The 27899-nt window shown below is 39.7% G+C and overlaps 1 protein-coding gene across 1 annotated transcript in view; it reads left to right on the forward strand.

The window, feature by feature from the left end:
- Window positions 1–27899, forward strand: part of CDH8 (cadherin 8) — a 367872-nt gene that overhangs the window by 173712 nt on the left and 166261 nt on the right. The window contains exon 4 of the mRNA XM_007448016.1: window positions 8777–8896. Coding sequence (XP_007448078.1) covers window positions 8777–8896 — 120 coding nt within the window. The remainder of the gene's footprint in view (window positions 1–8776; window positions 8897–27899) is intronic.

Raw genomic sequence — 27899 nt, forward strand, 5'->3', positions numbered from 1 at the left:
TCTCTGGGAGATTTTCACTGTTTGATATTATGTGGAGCTGGGAGGTCTCTTGTGGACCAGTGTCCTGAAGTTGGCTCTCCCACCTCAGAGGCACAGCACTGACTCCTGGCTGCAGCACCAAGAGCCTTTCATCCACACGGCTCAGAATAAAAGGGAGAAAAAGTAGAAAGAAAGAAAGAAAGAGGATAAAATAAAATAAAATAAAGGTAAAATAAAATAGTTATTAAAATTAAAAAATTATTAAGAAAAAAATTAAAAAAAAAACGGACTGATAGAACCCTAGGACAAATGGTGAAAGCAAAGCTATACAGACAAAATCTCACACAGAAGCATACACATACACACTCACAAAAAGAGGAAAAGGGGAAAAAATAATCTATCTTGCTGTCAAAGTCCACCTTAGTTTGGGATGATTCGTTGTCTATTCAGGTATTCCACAGATGCAGGTACATCAAGTTGATTGTGGAGCTTTAATCCGCTGCTTCTGAGGCTGCTGGGAGAGATTTCCCTTTCTCTTCTTTGTTCGCAGAGCTCCCGGGGTTAAGCTTTGGATTTAGCCCCGCCTCTGCGTGTAGGTCGCTGGAGTGCGTCTGTTCTTCGCTCAGACAGAATTGGGTTAAAGGAGCAGCTGATTGGGTGGCTCTGGCGCACTCAGGCCGGGGGGAAGGGAGGGGCACGGAGTGCGGGGCGAGCCTGCGGCGGTAGAGGTCGCCGTGACGTTGCACCAGCGTGAGGCGCGCCGTGTGTTCTCCCGGGGAAGTTGTCCCTGGATACCGGGACTGAGGCAGTGGCGGGCTGCATAGACTCCCCGGAAGGGAGGTGTGGAGAGTGACCTGTGCTCGCACACAGGCTTCTTGGTGGCGGCAGCAGCAACCTTAGCATCTCATGCCCGTCTCTGGGCTCTGCGCTGATAGCCGCGGCTCACGCCCATCTCTGGAGCTCCTTTAAGCAGCGCTCTTAATCCCCGCTCCTCGCGCACCAGGAAACAGGGAGTTTTCCCTTACTCCCTCCCGGCTAGCCGTGGTGCACTAAGCACTTCGGGCTGTGTTCTCGCCGCCAGTCGTCTTCCTGCGCTCCGACCGACGCCCAAGCCTCAGCTCCCAGCCCCGCCCTCCCTGGCGGGTGAGCAGACAAGCCTCTCGGGCTGGTGAGTGCCGGTCGGCACCGCTCCTCTGTGGGGAGTCTCCCCGCTTTGCCCCCCGCGCCCCCGTGGCTGCCCTCTCCCCCGCGGCTCTGAAGCTCCCCCTTTCCGCCGCCCACAGTCTCCGCCCGCGAAGGGGCTTCTGGTTTGTGGAATCCTTTCCTCCTTCACGGCTCCCTCCCACTGGTGCAGGTCCCGTCCCTATTCTTTTGTCCGTTTTTTCTTTTGCCCTACCCAGGTACGTGGGGGAGTTTCTTGCCTTTTGGGAGGTCCGAGGTCTTCTGCCGGCGTTCAGTGGGTGTTCTGTAGGAGTTGTTCCACATGTAGATGTATTTCTGATGTATCTGTGGGGATCAAGGTGATCTCTGCGTCTTACTCTTCCGTCATCTTCCCCGTCTCTCCCCTCAGATTTTTTCTTAAGCACACTAGGTCTGTGCTGTGTTGTAATTGGGGGTGGGGTACGGGGTGCACAACAAACAAACCATAAAAACCTCTAAAAGGGCATGCCAGTCATGTACAGAATAACCCCAGAGCATGGTTTGATAAAACTAAAAAAAAAAAAAAAAAAAAAAAAAAATGGATTTCGCATGACACGTTTAAAACTTTCAGGGCCAGATGCTTCAGCTTCTCGTAAGTCAACAAGTTACACAGGTATTATGAAATTATTGCCCTGCTATTCAACAACAACCGAAAAGGGTTGTCATTAGCAACACCTGTTCCCCATTACGTCTTGTATTGCCTACTACTCGGGGGAATTAATAAGGAGGATGAGGGAAGATGGGTTGAGGGTTTAGTCTTATTAAAATAATGAAGTCATTTGCATCGGTCGCTATGACCTGTTAGGCCTATGATCTTTGGAAAGTCTGAATGTTTAAGGAGCATGTTTTCAGATGATGATGACAGACGCTCTCTCTGGGTATTGTACATACTGAACTTGGATCAGAGTAGCCAAAAGGTCAAATCAAAGTTGGAAGATGATATTAGGAGGGCCAGTAATGCATACCTTTGTGAATTTCAGCTATTGCAAAGGTTCTGCTGTTTTATTTTTTCACCTGCTATTGAAATGCTTATTCTCTGAAAATGTATTGCAAATGAGTCTTTGCAAATGGGGCTTGTGTTCTTCTTATCATAAGAGTTTTAGCTTTTCCAATGCTCACATTTTCGCGCTGCACCAAACCTTTGTTTTTCTGCTCAGTGTGTCAGCACCAGCATTTTTTCTTTCTGAGTAATGTGCAGAATTGGTGTGCTGTCTTGCTCATAAAGAAGTAGAGTCTAGCTAACAGAGCTGCCCTACCCAAATCCCAACATCTTATTTTCTCAAAGACCTTTCATCTTAGTTTGTCAGCAAACTGGAACCTCTAACCTGAGAGTGTAAAATTTTTGATGGTTAATTTTTCTTGTCGTGTTTGCTGTCATTATAGGGGGCAGATGTGTAGGTTCTGCCGCTAATGGGAGGGGACTTTCAGGTGTGGCAAGAGGCAAATGATACTGGAGCCCTCTGTTAATTAAAATCCAAGCAGCACTTTGGCAAATTGCACTTAACCAAGAAGCTAAATGCAGAAAAATGGGTTTATTAAAAGCAGAATTCACCCTGGAGTTGACATGTTCACACTTGACTTGATACTAGCAGGATGAATTGTGGTGACAGGGATCATTTTTGTTGACAACAGCTGGAAATACAACAGCTATATATTATTATAATTAGGATCAGCGTCAAGTTGGATTATAATAGGGACTTTCTTGGAGAAATGGCACAGTGTCAAATTTATAGTCACTAGCTAAATGAGTCTCTTGTATCCTCGACAAAGGGACAAAAACAGTTCCAAATGAAAACACAAACAGAGAATCCTGTTGTTATATTTCCTGGGTATTACTCAGGGTCCTATTTATCACACACCAACACTTGCCGCTTTGAAGAAACATTATCCCTCAAGGTTTACACTTTTCAGTTTGCCTCTGTGGTCTGCATTCTGCATGCCTTTCCATGGAGAAGCCTGTACCGCAGCTTGACTAGAAATCCTTTCTGCTGTAAGATTAACCTCAAAGCATCCATTTTTCCCCCTCTGGGTAATCACTTGACAAATGCATCCACAAAACCTCTGCACACATTTATTCCAGTGTACAGGTACATCAACAGTCTTGAATCACTATTAGGAGAAATATCATCCTTGACGGAAAGTAGTGCTGCCTTTGCATTTCCAGGTGTCTGAAGTTGAAGGATGTGGATTTCCTGGGAAGCCACACAACAGGCAGAAACATCCTGGAGGAGGATGTGGGTAAAAGCTTGTCTTAGCTTTGTTACAGTCCCCAGCCCAGTGGTTCTTCTTGGGAAGCGTGTGGGATTTGCATGGACGGGGAGATATGACACTCAAATTTGGGAGATATTCACTCAAATAACATTGAGAAACTTGTATTGAGGGTGTGTCCAGTGCCTGGTCTTGTGCTGTTGGCTACATCAAAATACATTGTATTTTTGAACCCGCAGCAATTTTATACCACAGAGCAAATTGACATGGAATTGACTGGATGGGAGAATGTGAGATTTGTGTGTGTGTGTGTGTGTGTGTGTGTGTGTGTGTTCTTTTCTAAGTCACTTTCTTATTAAAGACAAGAACATATTGTTACATTTGAGAATACCTTTTTGTGTTTCCTCTTCCAAATTTAAGGAAATGAGCTATTATTTTTTTCTTTTCCATTATGGTTTATCACAGGATATTGAATATAGTTCCCTGTGCTATACAGGAGGACTTTGTTTTTTATCCATTCTGTATATAATAGTTTGCGCCTGCTAATCCCAAACTCCCAGTCCATGCTTCTCCCACCCTCCTCCCCCTTGACAACCACCAGTCTATTCTCTATTCCCTGATTCTGTTTCTATTTCATAGATAGGTTCATTTGTGTCATATTTTAGACTCCACGTATAAGTGGTATCATGTGGTATTTGTCTTTCTCTTTCTGACTTACCTGAGTTAGTATGATAATTTGTAGTTGCATCCGTGTTGCTACAAATGGCATTATTTCATTATTTTTTATGGCTGAGTAGTATTCCATTGTTATATATGCACCACGTCTTCTTTATCCATTCCTCTGTCGATGGACATGTAGATTGTTTCCATGTCATGGTTATTGTGAATAGTGCTGCTATGAACATAGGGGTGCATGCCTCTTTTTGAATTACAGTTTTGTCTGGATATATGCCCAGGAGTGGGATTGCTGGATCATGTGGTGATTCTATTTTTAGTTTTCCGAGGAACCTCCATACTTTATTCCACAGTGGCTTCACCAACTTACATTCCCACCAACAGTGTAGGAAGGTTCCCTTTTCTCCACATCCTCTCCAGTGGAAATAAGCTACTATTATAACGACTGGGCAGGACTACACTTAATTATAAATTACAACATCCACCACCACTTAAAATTGTAAAAGACTAGTTTATTATTCAATCTCTCATGTACATACACATAATGTACATGTAATTATAGTGACAATAAGCTCTCAGAAATATTGTGTAACTCTTCTATACTGTTTGCATAAATTATTATATTTAATTAACTCAATAAACCTAGGATATAACAATTACTGTCACCTTCCTTTTTTACAGATTAAGGAATCCAAGCTTAGAAAAGTTTTGTTACTTGGCCAAGGACACAGAACTAGTAAAAGTTGAGGATGGATTATAAAACAGGTGTTCTGGTTAGAGACAGTTTGGCTTCAAATTTATCTTCTCAGCCACTGCTCTGTACTTACTAGTATCTCATTTGATCCTCACACAAAACTTTGAAGTTTGAAGAATAAAAACTATTGTCTTTGTATGTGAAAAAACTGAATCACAGAGCAGAGTGTGTAAATGCTTGCCTCAATGTTAGGTAATGTGATAGGAGTCCTCTTATAATAAGATAATAGAAATTTATACTAACTAATGAAAATAGATGTAATCTTCATCAGTTTTGTAACAGTAAATTCTCAAGGAACTGTCCCCAACTTCTTTTTTTTAAAAAAATTAATTAATTAATTAATTTATGGCTGCGTTGGGTCTTTGTTGCTGTGTGCGGGCTTTCATTGCGGCGGCTTCTCTTGTCACAGACCACAGGCCCTAGGCGTGTGGGCTTCAGTAGTTGTGGCTCACAGGCTCTAGAGCGCAGGCTCAGTAGTTGTGGCGCCCGGGTCTAGGTGCTCCGCGGCATGTGGGATCTTCCCGGACCAGGGCTCGAACCCGTGTCACCTGCATTGGCAGGTGGACTCCCAACCACTGTGCCACCAGGGAAGCCTCCCAACTTCTATTTAATAAGAAATAATCTCCATGACTGTTTATGCAGTAGGAGTGGTTTAAAAATTACTTCATTTTATATACAGATCTGAGCAGAAGTTCTTCACGGTAATCAGGGTAGAAATTAATGCTTCTATGGAGAAGAGTGAAGTTAAAATTTTACAAGTCTGGTGCCCACTCCAGTTGTTCTAGACTGTGGCTTTACATCAGATTGCCTGAGAAGACCTTAAAAAGTATCCCACCCTCATCCCTGTATTGCCATCCCACAGATCTGAAAGGAACCCTAGGGATCTAAATGTTTTTCAAAGCTAGATTCTAATCCGTGAGCAGGGGTGATACTCACAGGCTTAGCATGTGGTAATTTCCGTTCTAGCCCCTACATATATTATTTTGCTTGACCCTCACAGTAACTCTAATATTCATTGTAGATTTGAAATCTGGGGCTAAGACAAGTTAAGTGATTGGTCCAAAGAGAAAGAGGTACTTGTTTCAGAACATTCCACATGGAACTATTCCATCTATGAAACTATTAACTCCACGCTACTCTGTCCAAATACACTCACCCCACACATATATGCAGAGATACTGTCATTGTTCAGACACTATCTAGATTTATTTATTTATTTTCTCTGTGAAGACATTTCTTAATTTTAAAGTCCCTCACTAGAAGGTAAATTTGTTGATGACAGAAAGTTTTTACTTTGTCACTTCTCTTTTTCCAGCCTAAACAGAGCGTGGTACAAAATGCTCACACTGACTAACTTAGCATGATACAGATTATAGAGCTTGACTTTATTTTCCTGATAATGTGTTACTTCATAATGGGGGAAGATCATTTCTCCTAAAAGAAATCTAAATAAATACACAACAAAACAAAGGAAAACAAAAAAGTTATTGCATGGTCTTTTGCATGGAAGAGTTCACCCTTTCTGATCAGTCTCTGAACTCACTTCTTTCAGTAATTCTTGAATCTTTTTCTCGCGATTCATTTTTTAAAATCTCTTACTCAGCTTACCCCCAGTTGAACATTTTAGATAAACTTAATGCAAGGACCAAAACAAGAAAACAAGCGTTGAGACCCATATTTATTGTCATTACCCAGTGTCAGTGTTTTGTCACTTCTTAACTGGACTATTGCTGTAAACCACATAACTCATATGATCACCTAATCTTCTATATCTCTGCCTCCAACTGAATCTGGGAGCGCTAATAGAGGAGCCTCCTACCTAGGGTTGATCCCTAACTGATATATTTTCTCTCTTTCCTACAGGATGAAGCCAACTCTCCCCATCTTGACATTCACGTGCCCTTGTATTTTGTTCTCAGCTTGCATCTCCAACCTTAGCTTTAATGGCTGGCTTTTCCAGACATCTCTCCTCCTAGAAAAATCTAGTCACTTTTATCTTATTATCCTCCTCTCACTTGGAATGTTTTTCCTCCATTTCTTCTCCATCCCACACAATATTCAAATAACTGCAAATACTGTACTTTCATGTCCTCATTTCACCAGCTCGTTGATGAGCTACCTGTGAAAGTGAGTCTTTATTAATTATTTTTTTGATACCGTTCCCAGTATCTGGTGGAATGTATTACACAACTGACATTCAGAGCATTTTTTTATTTCTGACTGTAGACTTTTGTAGCACCTCTGAATCATCATTCTGAGTAAAAATTCCAATTTTACAGGACAATCAGCTGCTTGACAAATATCATTACATTGTCCTCTGTAGTGACTGTAATTCAAAACACTTCAGAAAGATTTTGATTGGCAAGATTTTGCAAAGGCTCTACATTGTTTCAGCAAACATAGAGAAATGCTGCTCAGATCCACCGTCAACTCCCTTCAGGTTTAAAACACTCTTCCCTAAGCTGCTGGGAGTGTTGACAATTGACAGCTCAGGGCTGATGATCCCTCAGCTGAAGATAGCTGCCTGGACCAGGGCCAAGCCTCCATTCTCAGGGAGGTTCTCACAGCCGATAACTGGTCAGTGCCAGAGTATAAAGTCCTGGATGGATCTCCTCAATGACTATCCCAGTTCTAGAGGGGAGACCACTGAGGTCTGTGTTGTAACTGCATCATTCATTGCCCAAGTGTTCCTTCTGTTCAGACTTGTCCTTTTCACTTTCCCACAGATGTTAATCATTTACTCTTCAGTAAATCAGAGATATTTACTCTTCAGTAAAAATTCAAGAAATCTTCATCTTAGAATCTATTTCTAGGAAACTCATTAGTGATACTTACCTACCGTTTGTCATGAAATCATCAGATAATTTATTCATTCGTCCATCAGTTAGCAAATATATGTTCGATAATTATATGTCTGACGCTTACTGGGTGAGGAAGACATTGACCCTGCCCTCATAGAACATGATTCTGTTACCACACCAGACTTCTCCAATTTCTCCCCACTTTCAGCAATTCCCAGAATTTCCCTCAGTCTCTCAGACTACTTTGCTTTTACTTATGCTTGACTTTTGTTTAGAATTCCTCCCCTGCTGTTCTTCTCCTGGTTAAACTCTACCTGTCTTTCATAATTCCACTCAAATGCAGTGCCTCTCAGAAAGCTATCCCTGACCGTATCCAGTCTGTGCTGGATTAAGTGAGGGATCCAAATCTGGGGCTATTGCATTCAGCTGAATGTCTAGGTACATTTGTCTCTTCCCTCCTCTTCCCTCCCACCGCCAAACTGTAAGCTTCTTGAGTGTAGATTTTGTTGTAATATATATATTTTGTATCAGGCAAGCTGAATGTGTTCAATTGCTAAATGAATGAGTGAATAAAAATAGAAAATTAATCTGGGAAAAAATTAAGGTTTTGATTCTGTTATCCATAGGCCCAGTTATCTAAACATGCTGATTACTTGGTAGTTCCAATATAATTTTATATTCTGAGGAATTAAATAAAATGGGATAAAATATTCCTTTGATATTTCTGCACAACCTTTTTCAGCAGCCAGTTTTTCCAGGTACATTCAGTTGTGCTTTTGCAAAACTTAAGTGCTACATGTTATATCCATCATATTATTAACCTTATGTTTCATATTTCTTTGATATGTATCTTTTTCATATTCTCTAAGCCCACATGAATCTGATAGGTATCTTTAAATGAAAACTACAAAGGAATCGTAAATAATACCAATTCTAAAAGAGCTATCTTTATATAGTACTCCAACCTAGCAGTACTCTTTCTTTTAAAAGGTTTGTATATCGTTGAAGTTATGATAGTTTATCTCCATATTTTTGAAATGATTTCTTTTCCTTCTTATTCCTACACATGGATTTCTGTATAGTATGCTTGACAAAATTTAGTTCTTGGCAAAGAATAATGTGTTAATTATTATTTTCTCTCTTTCTTTCTTTCTTTTAGGTACGTCTGTCACTAATGTAACAGCTACTGACGCTGATGACCCAGTTTATGGAAACAGTGCGAAGTTGGTTTATAGTATCTTGGAAGGGCAACCTTATTTTTCCATTGAGCCTGAAACAGGTTTGTGGCCTAAATTTTGAATTCTATTTACCATGTCATTGCTTCAGGAAAATACTTTTCTTGGGATGTGGATTATGAAACGTTATGGTAAAGTACTTCACTGCCTATCAGTAACATTTGAATGTGTTATTCCTGTGCAATGGGAGGTACATGGCAAGCCTGACGATCATTTTGATACATATTAAAATGAATTGCAGATCCTTTGTAGAGTATCACCTGTTTAACAGATGGCCTGGCACCATTGTTCATCCCTGGGAAAATGAGCTTATAAAGCAGGCAGACTTAAATATCAGATTTAAGAAAAAATATAGTTACTTATAGGCTGCATGATGCTTGGCAAGTAACATTTATAAAGCTTTCTAAGTTTCAACTCACACATCTATAAAGTGATGTGGAACCTTCATTATAGCCTTATGATGAAGATCAGATGGAGCAATAAGTATTAAACCTACAGTACATGACATGTGGTAATCATTCCATGTATGGATATTATTACATTTGCTATTACATTCCTCATTCGTAAAACAGGATACTGATATCTATGCACTAGAGGTCTTATGAAGATATTATTCTTGCCAATATTAAACCCCACCAGTATCCTGAGTCCAACGGTGTAGGTTTTAGCAAACAGGAAATAAGTTATTTAAAAAATAAGACAAAACAAAAAAAACCTATTTTTAATGATTTGGAACATAACTTCATAAAATGATAGTTTCTGTAAATGAAGATATATCTTTTATTGTTTAATTTTAACAATGAAGTAAGAGAGTAAGCCATTTTGTCACACTTATCACCTTGTTTTTTATAGCACATTTTAAAATTATTATATATAACACCATCTTTTGTTTGTACTTTTCTTCTGTATCTGGTGGTTTTGTCTGCAGATTTCCAAATAGAAAAATTCAGTATATGGGCACATACACATATTGTTTCTTTGATTCATGAGTTTTCAGCAATACTGAGATGAATTTCCATGTCTTACCATTAAGTCAATTATTAATTAAATTAAAAATTTAAAGCCTCTCCTCACTTTTTTCTAATTCAAAGAGTAAAATCCTCATGCATTTAAAAGTGAGGAAAAAGTACATTTATACATAAATGGGTCATGGCTTAAAATTGAATTTAGATTTGGAAACAGGAAAGAGCTCTTGTAAAATACATTAATTAGGGGCATAATTACATTTTCTTCCTCGGTGAAGGAGGAAGTCTGCCATAAACTTCATCTCATTTGTGCTCTTTGATGACCCTGGGGAAGTGGTAGAGAAGGTAGTCAGCTTTGAATTTTGAGGGAAGAGAAAAAGTCTAGAGATGTCCTATTCCTTGGCCAAAGTCACAGTGAGAGTTGGGACCAGAGTTGGGACTCACACCCAGGTCCTTAATTTCAAAGCCACTGTCAGATATCTTTGAACTTCTCTTTTCATAGGCAATAGTTATGGTGCAGTGGCTTCCACAAAAAAAAAATGTGTTAATTGCTTAAGGGGAATTGAATAGTTTCCTCCTTTGCTCCTTGGCTATTTGTTTGTTTACTTGAATCTCAAAAGTTCACCATTTACAGTGTAATATAGTGAGAAATAATTGACACATAACTATATATTAGTTTCAGATGTATAACATAAAGATTCGATAATAGGTATGTATTGTGAAGTGATTATCATAATAAGTCTAGTTAACATCCATCACCACACGTAGTTATGTTTTTTTTTTCTTACGATGCAAACTTTGAGGATCTGCTCTCTTTGCAACTTTCAAATATACAGCACAGTATTATTAGCTATACTCACTGTGCTGAACATTATATCCCCAGGACTTATTTACTTTATAACTGTAAGTTTGTATCTTTGGATCAGCAATGGATATTCATCCAGCAAACATCCAGTCAGCATTCACTATGTTCCAGGTGCTAAATTAAGTATAAGGAGACAAAATTCACAAAGGCTAATCTCAGCCTACAAGTATCTCACAATCCATTTTGGCGGACAGACTTTTTTTTTCAACATAAATACAAGGAGGTATGTTGATGCCATTTAAGTAGTTTATATCTTAAGAAAACTTACCGTGAAGTACAGAGAATAAAAGCCCGCTACTAAGTCAGAGGAGTTGGGCAATTTTAAATCTCATTGACATATACTGCCATTTGCTTAATTAAATATTGTCAGCATCATTTAAGATTTACATTTTTACTTAGCATAATGAGTGTTTATCTCAACACATTCATTTTAGCCTTATTATTTCCAATGTGACAGATACAAAGTTATCTGACTTATATTTTAGAAAGTTATTCTGGTACTGTTGTGGAAAATGTAATGGAGAGAAATGACACTTGAAGCATATACATAATAGTTGCTTAATAAATACTGGTTGAGTGAAGTTGAGGTTTTTAACTAAAGCAGACACAATGCAGAAGGAAATAGAGGCTAAATTTGATAATCAATAAAGTCAGCCTAAGTTCTTTAGCTGAAACATCACTATGTGTGAGTGATGTAAATTGTGTAAATGTGTGTGTAATTACACTTGAGTGTGTTCAAATGAAAATTGAGTGTTAGTTGTTCCCAAAGAATCTAAATTTGTCAATCTCTGAGGCCTTTGTTCTCTTTTTTTTAAAAAAAAATTGAAACTGGTATGAATGTATGTGTGTGTGTATAAACACAGAAACAAATTCAGAATACTTTTTAATATTTTCTATTAGAAAAATATAGGAAAAAATGTACAAAGACCATTGAGCATTTGGATTTTTTATTTTGTAAGTAAATGGAAAGAAAATACCCTTCCTGGTGACCAAACGATGTGCACCAGTTGTGTCCCCTGGGATATAGACTCTGAGGTGGAGTTAGGAAAACAAGTGACTTGCTAGGAGTTAATGACTGTGAAAGACAGAAGAAGCACTGTCTTAGTTCCAGCTGCTATAACAAAATACAATAAACTGGGTGGCTTATAAGAGTCAGAAAGTTATTTCTTAGAGTTCTAGAGGCTGGAAGTTTGAGATCAGGGTGGGCATGGTTGGGTTCCGGTGAGGACCCTCTTCTGGGTTGCAGAGGCTGACTTCTCCTATCCTCTTGGAAAGAGAACAAGCTGGCTCTCTGGCCTCTTTACACATGAACGCTAATACTATTTATGAGGACTTCACCCTCATGATCTACCTCTCAGAGCCCCCACCTCCAAATACCATCACGGTGGGGATTACAGTTCCGTGTATGAATCTGGAGAAGGACAAAAACATTCAGTCCATATCAGAGATGAAACAGAAGTAGGCAGGGGAGCCCATCATACTGTGATGCAGACAGATCTCATACCCATGTAAGTTAGGAGGACAGGACATAGGATAAGGCAATGTAGATTTGACAGCATCTTGGCCAAACCCATAGAGGTCCCTGGAACAAAGATTTCTCTTAAAAGGAGTCTCATGGTACACACAAATGACCAGGCTTTATTATTACCTGCCATGCTGTCATTGGCTGGGATGTGTCTGGGAAGAGTAGGTCCTCTGCTTGAATCTTAAAACCGATCCTAAAAATGCCTCAGCTGGAGGTTGTCGGCTAACTGCACTCTTGGGCAAGTACTTTCTTGAGAAGAAATCCAAGCGGTAGGCCTCTGTGGCTGCCACAAGGCATGGCAAAAACAAAAGGGAAAACGTTGAGAATGTGATGTTTATTTAAAACAATAATACATAAAATTAGCATGTGCTTGGTGAATTAGTCAAAAACTGATAGTAGGAGTGTTAATAGGTACACTTATTGGGGGAAAAAAAGGCTATTGTGCTATTTTGATTTATAACAAGAAATGCATATTTGGTCTTTGTCCCAGTTTCTGGCACAGAGCTCCTAAAATCCTTAGAATTTCCTAAGAGGTGAGAGTGATAAAGGTGTCTTTTGTTATGTTAACCAGGTGACTTAGGGAACCAATGTTCTGATTAAAGGGTTGGAACTTTCAGTCCCACCCTCAGACCTCTGGGGAGGAGGAAAGGGCTGGAGTGTGACTCTTTTGCCAATGGCCAGTGATTTCATCAGTCCTGCCCTTATAATGAAGCCTCCGTAAAATCTGAAAAGGATGGGGTTCAGAGAGCTTCTGGATTGGTGAACAGATGGAGATTTGGGGAGAGTGGCACCTGAAGAAAGCATGGCATCTCCACACCCTTTCCCCATACCTTGCTCCATGCATCTCTTCCATGTGGCCATTCCTGAGTTATATCTCTTTACAATAAACGGATAATCTAGGAAGTGAAATGTTTTTCTGAGTTCTCTTAAGAGCTCTAGCAAATTAATTGAACTCAAGGAGGGGGTCGTGGGGACTTCTGATTTATAGCCAGTTGGTCAAAGAACAAGTAACAACCTAGACTTGCAACTAGAGTCTGAAGTCCCAAGAAGGGGGATGAGGGAAACTGTGATCTTTAATCAGTTGGTCAGCATGGGTGACAGCCTGTGGAGCCTGATGCTACCTCTGGGTAGATAGTGTCTGAACAGGGTTGAATTGTAGGACTCCAAGCTTCTATCTGGAGAATCATTTGGTGGGATGATCTTTATAAAGAAGATTGCCCATTGACCACTGTCAGCAGGTCACTGATGCTAGAATATTTTCAGTAAAGAAAAGGAAACCAGAACATAGGAGACAAGAATACATTTATGTGTCTTGTTTTATCCTCACAAGAATGCTAAGAACAGAACTCTGGACTTTGGAACAGAGAAGTTCTGCTGCCCCCTTGCTCGCTACTTTCTAATTTTCTGGAATTATTTCCTTTTGCCATGAAACACATCAATCACTCTGTCGGAGGGGGAGCTTCTCCTCCTGTTTTAGGTATAAGCTTAAGACTGCAGAAAGATTTGCCCTTTTTTCTGTTTATCATCTTCTTTGAGCATCTCATAATCAGTAATTATCTTGTAATGGACTCGTTTGTAATTCTAAGTCAGTTCTCATGCTAGAATGTATAGTTCATGAAAGAATGGGGCTTGTCTGATTTGTTCATTTTGCATCCCTATGCCTAGCCGAGTGTTTGGCCCCTAAAGTCATTCAATAAGTAGTTGAGATGGGAAGGCAAGAAGAGGTTGGGGTGGGGAGGAAGGATAGAAGGAAGGAACGAATTAATAAAGAGAAAGAGAAAAACTTGCCACAGCTCAAGGAGAAGATGTGTGAAGCACCAGGTAGGAAATCCAGCTTGCTTTCCAGCCTGTCTTCCTTCTGTTTTTGTGGTGGGAAGAACACCATTGTAATCTCATGTGTGATTTTTGTTGTTGTTGTTGAGATTCACTTAAGACTAAAATTCATGTCATTTCCAAGTCTCATACTATGCCTTAAGTGTCTAGCCAATGCAGTGCTATTCTGGTACTTGCAAAAATGAGCCTTGATTCAGCGATAAATTCTTGCCCAGATTTAGTTCTAGATTAGATGTTAAGATAGAAAGCTTCAGGGGCCACTGCAGAAGGAAGGAATGGTTATTAATATATCTCCCTATTCCAGAGGTCACTGTGATAGTAATAATAACAGTAAAGAAGGGAAAATATTACTGTGTTTCTAAACCACAGTATAGAGGGAAGAATTTATGTCTCTGTTTTGCAACTCACAAAATTGTGTTTCAGAGAAAGTAAGGTAAAATGCCTTCCCCCTCTTTAACTCAAACTCTCTGTCAAGTTATAAACAGCAGGAAAAATAAAAACAAGAATGTAAACAACCACCACCTCATTTATTGAACACGTATTATGTTCTCAGCAGTGTGCTAATTGGGTTTGCATGCATTATCAAATTTAATTTAATTTATTCCACACAATATTTTGAGATAGGTACTAATGTCATCTCTGTGTTACTGATGAGAGAACAGAGGATCAGAACTGATATATTTATTGCACAAAGCGCTTGAAGCAAGATTCAAAGTGAGTCTCTCTGATTGCAAGATCCAGGTTTTCAGCATTCTCCTGTACCCCAACTTGACTTCCACGCATTGTAGCTTGTGCCTGGGGCTGCCATTGGTTTACAAACGGACCTATAGAACTTGCAAGCAGGCCCAGGTCTCCTTTATACATAGACATATGAGGCAGTTTGGTGTCAGATAAGATGTGAGGCGGTAGGTAGTATTATAAAATGAATTGTCAATTTTGTGAATAGCCTCAAAAGGCTGAAAATAGCTTATTTGTATTCTATGAATGTTTTCTCTTTTTTTGTTTCCCTCTCCCTGTTACCCCCAATACCATACGTTTGCTTGTACCATTTTGGGCACAGACAGGGAGAAATGTGACATTTATTTTAAAAGCTACTAATTTGAGGACAGCAGTGAGAAAACAGTTGCAGTCCATCCTAAATGACTGAAGATGGAAAATCTAAATAAAATGCAAGGCAAGTGAATAATAAATGCTTAGTTATCTAAAGAAATCAGGGTGAAGTTGCAGGACAGTCTAAACTTTCCTCCAGGCAATCAAGGGTATGAAAAATGACCAGCTTAAAAATAAACTAACTTAATTCATTGACCTTTTTTTGAAACTCAGACCATCTTTTTTCATTGGATACAAATAACATTTGTCTCAGTGGAACCTGTAAAAATGAACTAAGGAAAAAAAGACTCCTTGGGGAAAAAAATCCATGTAATGAATGGTTGTCTTTCCTAAAAATCAAGATAATACATAGAGTCTTCATGGAATGCCTTTGGAATTGAGTCATTGTTTTACCTTCTGAGCCAAAGTGATAAATTGCAAGCATACAAGGTCTCTTTTTTAATCAGGATTACATAGATTATCATTTCCACTGCGAAGGGGTCTGGCCAAAGGATTTTCTTGTGCAGACCTTTGAGAAGAAATATTCAGATAAACTCAGGCTGCCCAACAATGCCAGGATATGCACTGATGAGTGAGAATGTCTTTGTAATTCACGTTAACTCATATTTAGTCTACACTCTGATAAATCATGTGCCAGGCATTGAGGGTGCAATGTTGTGTATGATAAATCCTAAAAGAGATGTATATGGGCAGTCAAAATGGTGTGATAACATAGGACACATGCCAGAATTCATGACATAGGGACGGAGAGGAGTGCCAGCTAAACCAACTAGTATGGAAAGAGGAGATTAAAAGAAGCCTTTTAAAAGGTAGTGATACCAAAGGTTGTGTCCTGAAAAACTGCATCCTTTAATAGGTGATTGGTCTGGGGTAGGGGGAATGGTTAAATAAGGCCTTTTAGCAAAGGAAATCAAAGGGATATGTGGTCAGGGGAAAAACTGGATAAGGAGGTGATATTCAGAAATTCAGTAGCTTTCACTTCCTCAATGGTATCAGAAGATTTTTACTTTAAGAGACATTTCTATATAAAATAAATTGAGGCTGTGATTTAGGAATCCAAACTCCTATTAATTTTCTGCATAACTTTGGCCGAGTACCATCTCCTCTTGGGACTAAGTATCGAATTTTTAAAAATACTGATTATAATGCTGTTTCAAATCATTCATGAAATTGGAGGGAAAAAAAGCATATACTCCATACCTTGCTTTTGATCTTGACAAATTTAGACTATCTTGAATATTATTATTATTTTTTTCTTTAAGTATTGAAAATCTGTCAAAGTCATAGTGGCTGGTGAATACAGCTTTTCTTTGCTCTTTTATTTTTTTAACATCTTTATTGGAGTATAATTGCTTTTCAATGGTGTGTTAATTTCTGCTTTATAACAAAGTGAATCAGTTATACATATGTCCCCATATTTCTTCCCTCTTGCGTCTCCCTCCCTCCCACCCTCCCTATCCCACCCCTCTAGGTGGTCACAAAGCCCTGAGCTGATCGCCCTGTGCTATGCGGCTGCTTCCCACTAGCTATCTACCTTACGTTTGGTAGTGTATATATGTCCATGCCGCTCGCTCACTTTCTCCCAGCTTACCTTTCCCCTTCCCCATATCCTCAAGTCCATTCTCTAGTAGGTCTGCATCTTCATTGAATATTATTTTTATACTTTAATTTTTATTGAATCAAACAAAGTGTGATGTTTTTGATTGGACATTTCCTCTTAGAACAACCCAAAGCTTTTGCATTAATGGTAGAGAGAAAGGTACTTCGGCATTCTTTAATACAAGGCATCTGTTTCCATTAAAACCTCTGGATTTGGAGTGGAAGGTTTGACTGAAAGGCAAGAGTGACATGGAGAGGGAGGAAGCTGGCTTAACCAGTTGTCTGGGTCAGTTTCATCACAGCAGATAAAGAATCCCTTTCTAAGTGCTGGCAAAAAGCACCCATCTCACGGCTGACTCATTTTGAAAATTACAGAACACCCCGGATCAAGTTCTCCCATGAAGTGGGTGCTCAAAGGTGGGGAAGGAGCAGGTACAGCTTCTTCTGTAACATGTGGGACTTCTTCTAAGCCTCCTGAAAGGACAGGTGTCCTCCCTGAAGAACCTCAGGCATGAAGCCAATGGACAGAAAGATTGGGGAGAGGGAACCAAAGGGTGCTTTTCTTATCTGTGGATACATCCTCCCAATGCATTCTTCATCCAATTTATATTCTCTTTATACAGAAAATAATTTTTGAGGAAAAAAATACAAGCCTAGAGACATCCCTTTCAAACATACACACACACACACACACACACACACACACACACACACACACACACACACAGAAACACACAGATACGTGTTCAGAGCAACTAAAGTTTGTGAGTCTACGCTTGTTTAAGGCCAGAAGACTGTATAGAGGAAGACAGTTCCTTTATCATATGCCTTACATTTCAGGTAGAAGAACCACAAATGGATGCTCAATAAAATTGTAGGCAGCAACAAAGAAACTAAGTACCGGTGTCTTTGCACTCTTGTTTAATCCCTACACCATATGAAGTAGCTATTTTTAAATGTCTTATTAAAGATGAGGATTGTGAAGAGGTTTAATAATATGGCCAAAGTCAGGCAGGTGACAAGTATTTGGTACATATAGTTCAAAATCAATATTTGTTGGAAAAAATGGATGAATGAATTAATGAGTGAGTAATGAGAATCTAATGTGTGTAATGCCACCTGTACCTATATTTAAACCTCAACTGTGTTGTTTTAGTTCCAACTAAATGATGATATGATGATGACAAAATGTCATTTTAAATACCTAATGGATTAGTGTTCTAATCTGCGCAGTATTTAGAGATAGTATTCTCAAATGCTATCCCTCCGTAGTCTTGCTGATGATTAATTTTTCATATCCCAGTGAGTATATCAGCTGGCTGCTTGCACACACTGACTTAACAATCATTTATTTCACTGCCTGGAGTCTCTTGAGGGAGGTAAAGTGGGTTAAGTGTTGTGGCCACAAAACTGTTTTATGATTACTAAAAATAATCTCCCTACCCCATCTCCCCCCCCAACCCAGAACAATTATACATACTTGGGTAAGCTGAAAGAAGTGTGACTGTTATGTTACTTACACCTTTGAACATTTTTTTAAACTCAGAGGGAGCTATCCAGTGCTGACCATAGCTAGAATCAAAGTGATGTATTTTCAGAGAAACCAGAGTCTTTGGAGGTGCATGGTGAAGAGAAAGCCTGAACTACACAGACTCCTCAACATGTTACAGCTGCTGTCACACTGGGGTGCTTTGGGATGGGTTTAGGTGGAAGCAAAAGCAAATACTCCCCCATGACACCCATCCAGCCTGAGTAGACCAGCTAGGATCAGGATTTTTTTTTTTTTCCCAGCTTACTATGAATCATGTCCCTGCAGAAATAAATTGTAGTTTCTATTTCTGTGGTGGTACTCTTTCTTCCTTTGAAATATAGCTTTGAATTTCAAAATGGCTTAGGGAAGAAAGACAAGATGTGTTTTCATTGATTTTATAGCAAAGCACGGTTTATGTAAGGATATCAACGATTAACCTTATATATTCAAAAATGCACACACACATATGAACACCCCTTTGGTATTTTTGTTTAAGGATAGCAGGTTATTTGTATAGTTCCATCCCCACCGCACTCCATCCTTTTGGCCTATCTCTGCATCCCCAGCACTTAAGACTATTTTGAACACGTTACTGATGCACAGTAATTGCTTTAAAAGAAGGATTATCTAACATTCAACTGTTCTAGTTTGGAAAATAGGGTATTAAATATCATAAAATGTTATCTATGGTTTTATATGTATATGATTTTGGAAGCTCAGAGAAGGGGGTTAATTCATACTGGACACCACTCTTCTTAAAGCAACTGAGATAGGTCTAGTGCACAGATAGGAATCCACTGAGAGGCTGGATTAGAAGGAGTATATAAATATTTCATCTGTTCCCTTATAAGTCAAATTCCAGGAACATTCCTGTGAGATAATTTCCTCTGGACTTAAGCATGAAAGACCACAATTTTTCTTTATAAGAAAGACTACCAAAAAAAAAATTTCAACCGTAATTACAGGGAATCCTATCTAGTTCTCACTCTGCGCCTATGTGCCTAGCACTGTGCGCTCCTTGTGATAGTTGTATAAGAAACATGTTATAAATGAACCAATAAACATGGACAATTAAATCAAGGATGAGCGTGGTTGGAAAATGGGCTTCCTCAGAAAGACTTAGATGTTGTCAGTTTCAGATCCCAGAGAACTTTGGATTTGAAAAATGGGTGCTTCTAGAAGCTTAGAGTATATATTTATATTCTCATATTTAATATATATTAGCATCTGACCATTTGATTATTTGGAACCATTTGGTGTGACATTGCTTATGACAGACCAAGGACACAAGGATGTGCCCATAGATGCTACATAAGATTAGCCCATAACACTATTGTGTCCGTTTACGTCTCCCTTTCCAGAAGCAGTGACCTCTCATGGCAGTGGCACATAACACTGTGTATTATATTCTGTTTATAAAATCAAAGGGAAGGAAGGTACTATTTATTGATCACCTACTATGTGCCATTTCCTATAATTTTCATAGTGACCATGTGAAGTGGGTGCTATGATCCTCATTTTACATAAAGGAAATAAAACTCTAGGCAAATTAATTTCTGGAGGCTGTCCAGGTAGTAAAAGTCATAGCTGGTTTCCTGACCACATTTGTCTGATTGCAAGCTCTGCAGCATTAGGCTTTTTATGTCCTAATAGAGAGGACTGGGGGGAAAAAAACCCAACAACAGTGAAAAGTCAATGAGTCCAGAAACTAAAAAGAAGAAAAAGAAGAGAGAGACTCTGTAAACATTTTAATGCCCTCTTTTATATTAATGTTTATTTTCAATTCAGTAAATAGATACTTATTGATCACCTCCACTCTCAGGGACAAAATGATGAATGGGACAAACATGGCCCTGACTTCCTGGAGCTTACAGAACAACTAGAGAGATTTCGACATTAATAATTATGTTAAAATACATCAGTTTGATATTTTCTTGTTTATTGTCCAAAGTGCCATGAAGATGAGATGTAAGGGAATGAGATAGTTGATTTATTATTACTATTACTATGGGTTGTTGTTATTTGAAGGATTAGATTGAATTTCATGAAATTAAAGAGGAAAAAATAAACAACATTCTTGAATAATGAGAATAATTGGTTCAGATAAATATGGATGATTCAGGAATATTGGGTAAGGGAGTCTAAAATAGAGCTACTTGCAAAGAATAATCAGTCTCAAGAGAATCAGTTCTTCGTTTTTCAAAAACTGGAGGGACGTCCCACTTGGGGTGAAACCCTGACTCAGAAAAAAAATTGAGTGTAAGTACTGGTCTCTAGGCTTATATTTATTCCCTTAGTTAGAAGATTTTGTGGCTATAATATGGAAATAAATGGTTATTTCTACCCATACAGGTTTAATCGATATATATAGACTAAATATCGTTTCCAAACTCTTATGTGCCTGGTACTATGCATAGAGTACGTGAAAAAGACACAAGTTTTGTGTTTTCCTAGGCAGGGGCTAAGCGTGTGGGTCTATAAATACAGTAAAGAAAGAAAAATGAAATGGTTTATTTATTTTTGGCTGTGTTGGGTCTTCGTTGCTGCGCGCGGGCTTTCTCTAGTTGTGGCGAGTGGGGCCTACTCTTGTGGTGTGCAGGCTACTCATTGCGGTGCCTTCTCTTGTTGCGGAGCACACACTCTGGCATGCAGGCTCAGTAGTTGTGGCGCACGGGCTTAGTTGCTCCACAGTATGTGAGGTCTTCACGGACCAGGGCTCGAACCCGTGTCTCCTGCATTGGCAGGTGGATTCTTAGCCACTGCACCACCAGGGAAGCCCCAAGCCAGGCTGTTTTAGATGACCGTGAGGAGCAGAAATATGGAAAAGTAAATTAGTGATTTTAGTGTTCATAAGTTTAACAGGATTGAACTGGTTGGTAAATGCAAGCATGGCCATAATTAGATTTTTTTTTTTTTTAATCTGGAGAGTTTCTTTAAAAGTAGTTTCCATATGCGGTAAAATTTTATTGTGTGTGACATAGTACTATGGGAACTTTCCTTTCCATCCCATTAACTTTAATAATGTTGCTGTGGTATTATCTATCTTAAAAGCTACCTTTGCACTCTGACACCCGTGGTTCTCTTAAAGACAGGAATTGAGATCACCTAATTGTGCTATTTAATAACAAACACATTCATGAGCTATAAATGAAAATAATGACTATGTTTACACAATGAAACAAAATGCAGATTTGATTCCCTTGCTCTCATTCACAGCAGAGTATAAATTAGCAATCCCAGACACAAACAGTAATAATAGAAATGTACTAGGCCTTGGATAATAAAGCTAAAACATTTAGTGATTTGAAAGAACTGGCATCAAACCTCACTGGTCCTCAGTCCTCTTGCAAAACCAGGTCAGGGAAAGAAGTAGCCCCATAACGTTCTCGTTCTCATAGGATTAACTTTGTTCTTTCTATGACTTGAGTCAGGTCACTTGAGTTTAGATGACTTGATATCAAAGTAGCATTTTTAACAATCATGTTCTGCTAACTTCATAAAATTGTATTTAAAAACTCTTTCCCTTGAGGCAACTGTTTGAACAAGAATTGTTAATAATTGGGTATCGAGAGAATGTTTGTAAGTGTGGTACTTTTTCTCACTCTGTGTATCTGTAGTTGTTCTACAATAGCTGGAAGGAAATCACCCCACCTTCCCACCGTGTTCCGTTTTCTATCCACCAGGTCTCCCAAATTGCAGTCGTAAAATATTAGAATTGTTATAATGGAATCCATTCTGAAATGACATCACTTTCGATCACAGCTGAAAATAGATACGGGGAAAAGCACATTTAAAAACAGCGTTTGTCTTATTTACATTTCATATGAAGTCTAAAGTAACGTGCCTCTTACACTCTGGAAAACAGTTATTGAAGACCATCATCTAAAGCAACTGAAAAATATGCTGAAAGGAAGCAAAAAAGACAAACAAAAGCTCTGTGATACATGTAAACACTTATAACAAAGCTAAGCTTCTGAATGGTCACTGTGTTTCTGAGAGAAAGAAAGATTCCAATGATGCCTATGTGGCTTGGAATTTCAGAGGAGACAATATAGTGTGGGAAGTCATGAATGGGAACTTTGGAATAAGAGTTCCGGTTCAACTTCTGTCGCGGACATTCCCGAGTTGATGACCATCATTAAGATATTTCCTGCCCCTAAGACCCTACTCTTTATATCTTAAGGATGCATGATCATAGCTACTTTTAGAGCTCTTGCGAGGGTAAGATTGAGATAACATATTTAGAGTGTCCACACCTAATTTCCGCTCAACTACTTGAGTTCCCTTACCTGCCAAAGTTATAATTCCCACTGAAGAACATTAACCCAAATACCGCCCCCTTGCATGAAAATTGTTGTTAACAGGCCATTGGCTTGAAAATGAATTTGGGTGGAAAATTGAGGTTTGTTCACATTTAATACACACCAAAAACCTCATCCACCCACGTGTTCAGATCTCTGAGCAACCGAGGGGGGTGTGGAGTTTTCAGAGCCCTCACCCCACGTGTCGTAGGCCCTGGTTTCTGTATATCTGCTCCACTACTCGTGGTTACCCCATTGACAGAAGACTGTCTTTCCCCGTGCTGAATGCCAACGCCTGTCCCTGAGTCAATTTGTCTCATTTTTCCGTGGAAGTATTTCAGTGGACGTCAAGGTGCTGAATTTTTACATGTGCAATATTTATGTAAGAGTGAGAATAAGCACAACAGTAATTTGATGCTAAGGTATTCTGAATGCTTCCCTGGGATGAATTAATTACACCACGCAGCTCCCTGTTAAGTAGACCCATACTGCTCTGGCTCCTGAGCATTCTGCGGCTAGAATTTTTAACTACAGAGGTGAAGAAGTGGGGAAAGTCAGCTCTAATTAGACCTCTACGCATCTTTGGAAGAGGTCTGTGATAGTCATTTACTTGTCTGTGTTTACTTTTATGTGGGATTCCTCACAAGCTCACATGGAGGAAAGTTAGCCATTCATGCCCTGAGTCATTGAAAAATATCAAAATGCATTGAGAGACAACTATGTGTCAGGTACTGGTCTAGGGGCTCGGTAAACATCAGTAAACTAGGAGAGCCCACTTGTTTACTGTCTGTGTGTTCCCCCTAGAATGCACATAGGCAGAGACTTTGATAGCTGAATAAGGAAATAGCTGAGGGCTTCCCTGGTGGCACAGTGGTTGAGAGTCTGCCTGCCGACGCAGGGGACGTGGGTTCGTGCCCCGGTCCGGGAAGATCCCACATGCCGCGGAGCGGCTGGGCCCGTGAGCCATGGCCGCTGAGCCTGCGCGTCCAGAGCCTGTGCTCCGCAACGGGAGAGGCCACAACAGTGAGAGGCCCACGTACCGCAAAAAAAAAAAAAAAAAAGGGAAATAGCTGAATAAGATAGCTGAATAAGAGTACCAGCCCAGAGGGGTTATTATTTTGTAAAGGCTGGTCAGGGAAGCCTCACTAATAATTTGACGTTTGAGTAGGGACATCACAATGCTGCTTTTACAAATGAAGAGAGCATCAAAGAGATAAAGTGACTTGCTCATGGTCACATGATGGTGTGCACCTGGGATGCAGTGGGTGCTGAGATTCTGAATGTGTGACTGTCCTTTTACGTGAAGGAATCATGGAAATCACTTCTATGTGGTCTTATGGTATTTATCAAAGTGTAGAGGGGACTAATGTATAGTCATATATTTTTTGAGTGAAAAAGATTAGAGCAGGAATCTTTTTATATAAAAGAGGATGCTTAAAGTCTCAGTAAATTTGACAGAGAGGGGCAGGCCAGTTAGATGCTGCAATAAGAACAAAAGCACATACGGAAAACAAATTCGGTGTGATAAGTGTTATGACCGAGTAGTGCATAAAATGATAGCAAAGTTCAAAACTGGAGGGGGTGAATTTGTATTTTAGCAGGCAGCTGATCACTCCTGCCTCATCCTTTGGATTGTGAACTACTCCAGACCAGAGAACTGTATGTGTACCTCATCAATCTTTATATCTCCAGCTCTTAGTACAGTGTCTGTTTCGCTGGAGGTGCTCTCTCCATGGCCACTGATTTGAATAGCGTTATCCAAACTTTTGCAAAGAAGAGGAATTAAAGAGGGTGGATGATGGTGTCATGGTTTCTTTTCTCTTGCCCTGCTGGTGGTGGGCTAAGAAATTAGAGTTATTTGGAGTGTTTTGACCGAGTCAGCATAAATGTGAAAGACCATAAGGAAGAAAGAAAGATTGATTTTATTTATCACCCTCCCGATTCCCTCACATGAGCCTTCTTTGGATATTAGGTTCACTCACACCAGAAATGGATGCCTAGAATTCACTCATAATAATAGATTATTTGCATACATGAAGATAGTGAGGCTTATGAAATTTTATTTGCCTCTAAATATATAAAACAACAAAAAAGGATTTTTACACTTTGAAATTGATCGGGCAAATAGTTATTGAAAGAATGCCTGATAAGTTCAGGAAAAAGCAAAAGCATCCCCATATCTTTGGGAGCCCTTTGGGGCCATTATTTGGCAACAACTGCTAGAAAAAGACAAAGGAAAAATTACAGATCTTAGTGATCATCAGTACAATATGCCTCTGTCTAGGACACAGTATATTTGATGTGTTCCATAGGTTTTCAGGAAATGTACATTTTTAACAAGGACGGATGAAAAAACATGTTATTACTTAGGCACATTAGTACTTACGGTGAGAAATAGTGGAACTAGAGTTAGAAAATTCTGGATTCCATTCATCATTTACTAGCAGTGTGACCTTGAGTAAGTCACTTATTATGTTGTACTTTGAAAGAGTAGGAAAAGTATGTCTTCCAGGCAACCTCACCCACATTTCTTTGATTTAATCCCTTGCTCATCTTAGAAACAAAGTGCCCGTGGTCTTAATTTAATACAGAGAAATCATGATGAGAGAGGGTAGGTGACGTATTCAAAGTCACCCAAAACATAAATGTCAGATTTAAAGACAAATGTATTCCTTTGTCCTCATCCAAAAATGTTTTCTCTGTATCACATGATTTCTCTTAAGTATATTGCACTCATGTTCATATACAGAGGTTACTCCTAGAGTATTTCATTTCTCATTACACTGCATACAATGACATGTGCAAGGAGAGACTGCAGGTTTCTCAGAATTAGCGCCTTGCATACTTTGTATTGCGAGAAGGTCAACAACAGATGAACACCTAAACCTCAGGTCCTGTAATTACCATGAGCAACTAAGAGTTTGAAGGAGCCAGTCTTTCGCCTACCGTGGGTACCTCTACTAAAGAGAATCATGCACAGGCCCCTGCATCATGCCTAATGCTTGGCAAATAGGGGGTAATTAGTGAGTGACTATTGAATTGCATTGAAGGAAGCAGACTTTTAGAGATGATCAAGCTTCAGTATTCATTCATTCGTGTATTCACACACCAAATATGTATTCCCATAAAATGTATCTTCACTTAGATTTATTGGAACAAAGACATTAAAAAGAAGAGTACATACAGCAGGGAAAGGAGTATCGAATGGGGCATGAGAAGAGATTGATAAGAATCAGGAAGAGAAAGAGAAGGGGGAGTCATGTAAGTTTTTAAAAATCAGCGAAGAAAAAGGAAGAGGTACCTATTTGTTAGGGTTTCTAATTTTAATATAGAGCATAAAAATCATAAGCCACTTAATGTATTTGAAGAAACAGAGCTCTGATGTATTTTGACAACTGTCACTAAGGGAACAATAGATCCATAAAAATCTGCTCTCACTAACCCTCTGTATGGTAACTCTCTGTTAACTGGAACACCTACCTCCCATCCCATTCTGACTGGTTTTGCCTCGGGCTTGCCTCCCAGGAAGGTCAGAAGGCTTCTTGTTTATACATGTCTAATTATCTCTGTCCTGGAGGGACATAGAGATCCATTCACCTATGTTTGCCTCTCTATTGTGGGGTACAATCATACCTGGATTTCAATATTCACAAGTGTCCAGGGCTAATTATAGTTAAATGTGTCCTATGTATATGAGAACCACCCATAACGAATAGCTCCTGCAGGTGACATATGTCTGTCTCTTTTTTTTTTTTTTCCTGCAAGGTAAGTATCACCCTCCCAGCTTTACAAGGGAAATAGCTGGAGCCCAGAAAGCCAGGGAGTTGTAAGCCTGGTTACCCGGTTTTGTGTAGCTCTGCACACTGCAATCCTTCCCCTGCTTTTACACTTAGCGTATAAGGAATGTGAAGTTAGCCTCTTAGTCTGTCTTCTCCGCCGTATCCTGAGTACGTGAAACAGTGTCCGATACAGAATAGTCATGGACAAACATTTGGGGAACCACAGATTGATTCCTTGTCAGTTATTTAGCCGTACTGCTCCTTCCCCTTATTCTGTACAAAACAGAGCCCAGGGCATTCTGTGCCACCTGCCCTATTAGGTCCACGATGGGAGCTGAAAGGCGTTGACTGCCACAGTAGAAATAATTTTGGTGCGAGAAAAAAACCTTAAAAGTAAAAAAGAATAAATAGGGCTTCCCTAGTGGTGCGGTGGTTGAGAGTCCGCCTGCCGATGCAGGGGACCCGGGTTCGTGCCCCGGTCCGGGAAGATCCCACATGCCGCGGAGCAGCTGGGCCCGTGAGCCATGGCCGCTGAGCCTGCGCGTCCGGAGCCTGTGCTCCGCAGCGGGAGAGGCCACAACAGTGAGAGGCCCGCGTACCGCAAAAAAGAAAAAAGAAAAAAAAAAAAGAATAAATAAACTAAAACCTATGATAATAAGCAAGAGTGAAAAAGAGGGACGGGTACGGTGCCAGGGGAAGGAAGCTAATGGTGCTTCTTGCACTGACAGGGATCTGATGAAGAGGGAATCACAAAGCACGATTGTTTGAGAAGAGGCATGAGGGGAGGAAGAGGAGAATTCTATTTTGAGAGATAATGTGAAGGAACGGAGGGAAGTTACTCTGCTGGGAAGAAGGCAAGCCTGCAGCCCCAAAGAAGAATGTAGGAAGATTTCAAAAACAGAACTTTGGGAATGTAACAAAGGGGGTCAAGGAGGGTATTGGATTGAAAGGCACAAAAGGAGTGGTAAGGAAATTTTCCAGGATTAATTAGTTGTGAGATCGATACCCCTTAAATTATTCTAAACGAATCAAGTTGGCAGAGTGTCAAGTGATTTTATTACATGACTCCTGTCAGAACTTGAACATGTTTTACTTTTGTACATGTCAATGGTTTACAAAGGTCTTTGACTAATAAATAAAACGCAGTAGAAGCATGACAGTGGTAGGAAACCCTAGAATATTTCTTTTGAGCCCAGTCGGATTCCTGATTGTTACTTTGAGGGCAGTTGGGACAGGTTCTCAGCACATGTTTGGTGCTCATGGTAGCAGCTATAATAATTATAGGAAGACCGTCCCCTTCCTGGCCAAAGCCCTCTCCTGGAAGTAGGCGTGCCCCTCTGCCCCGTGTTAAAACGATGGAAGCAAATTGATACCTCATGTCTCTGAAGCCTTGTGTTATGATTTTGTGAATGGTCACCTTATTCATTCACATGTAGAAATCATACAGTGATCATCTGTTGCTAAACATGCAGTGACTCATGGGGCAAAAGCAGAATTTATTAGCCAAACATTTCTCTAAAAATTTGAGGATTTAGTTAA

Source organism: Lipotes vexillifer, unplaced genomic scaffold, assembly GCF_000442215.2.
Source record: "Lipotes vexillifer unplaced genomic scaffold, Lipotes_vexillifer_v1.1 scaffold827, whole genome shotgun sequence".
NCBI classification, from domain to species: Eukaryota; Metazoa; Chordata; class Mammalia; order Artiodactyla; family Lipotidae; genus Lipotes; species Lipotes vexillifer.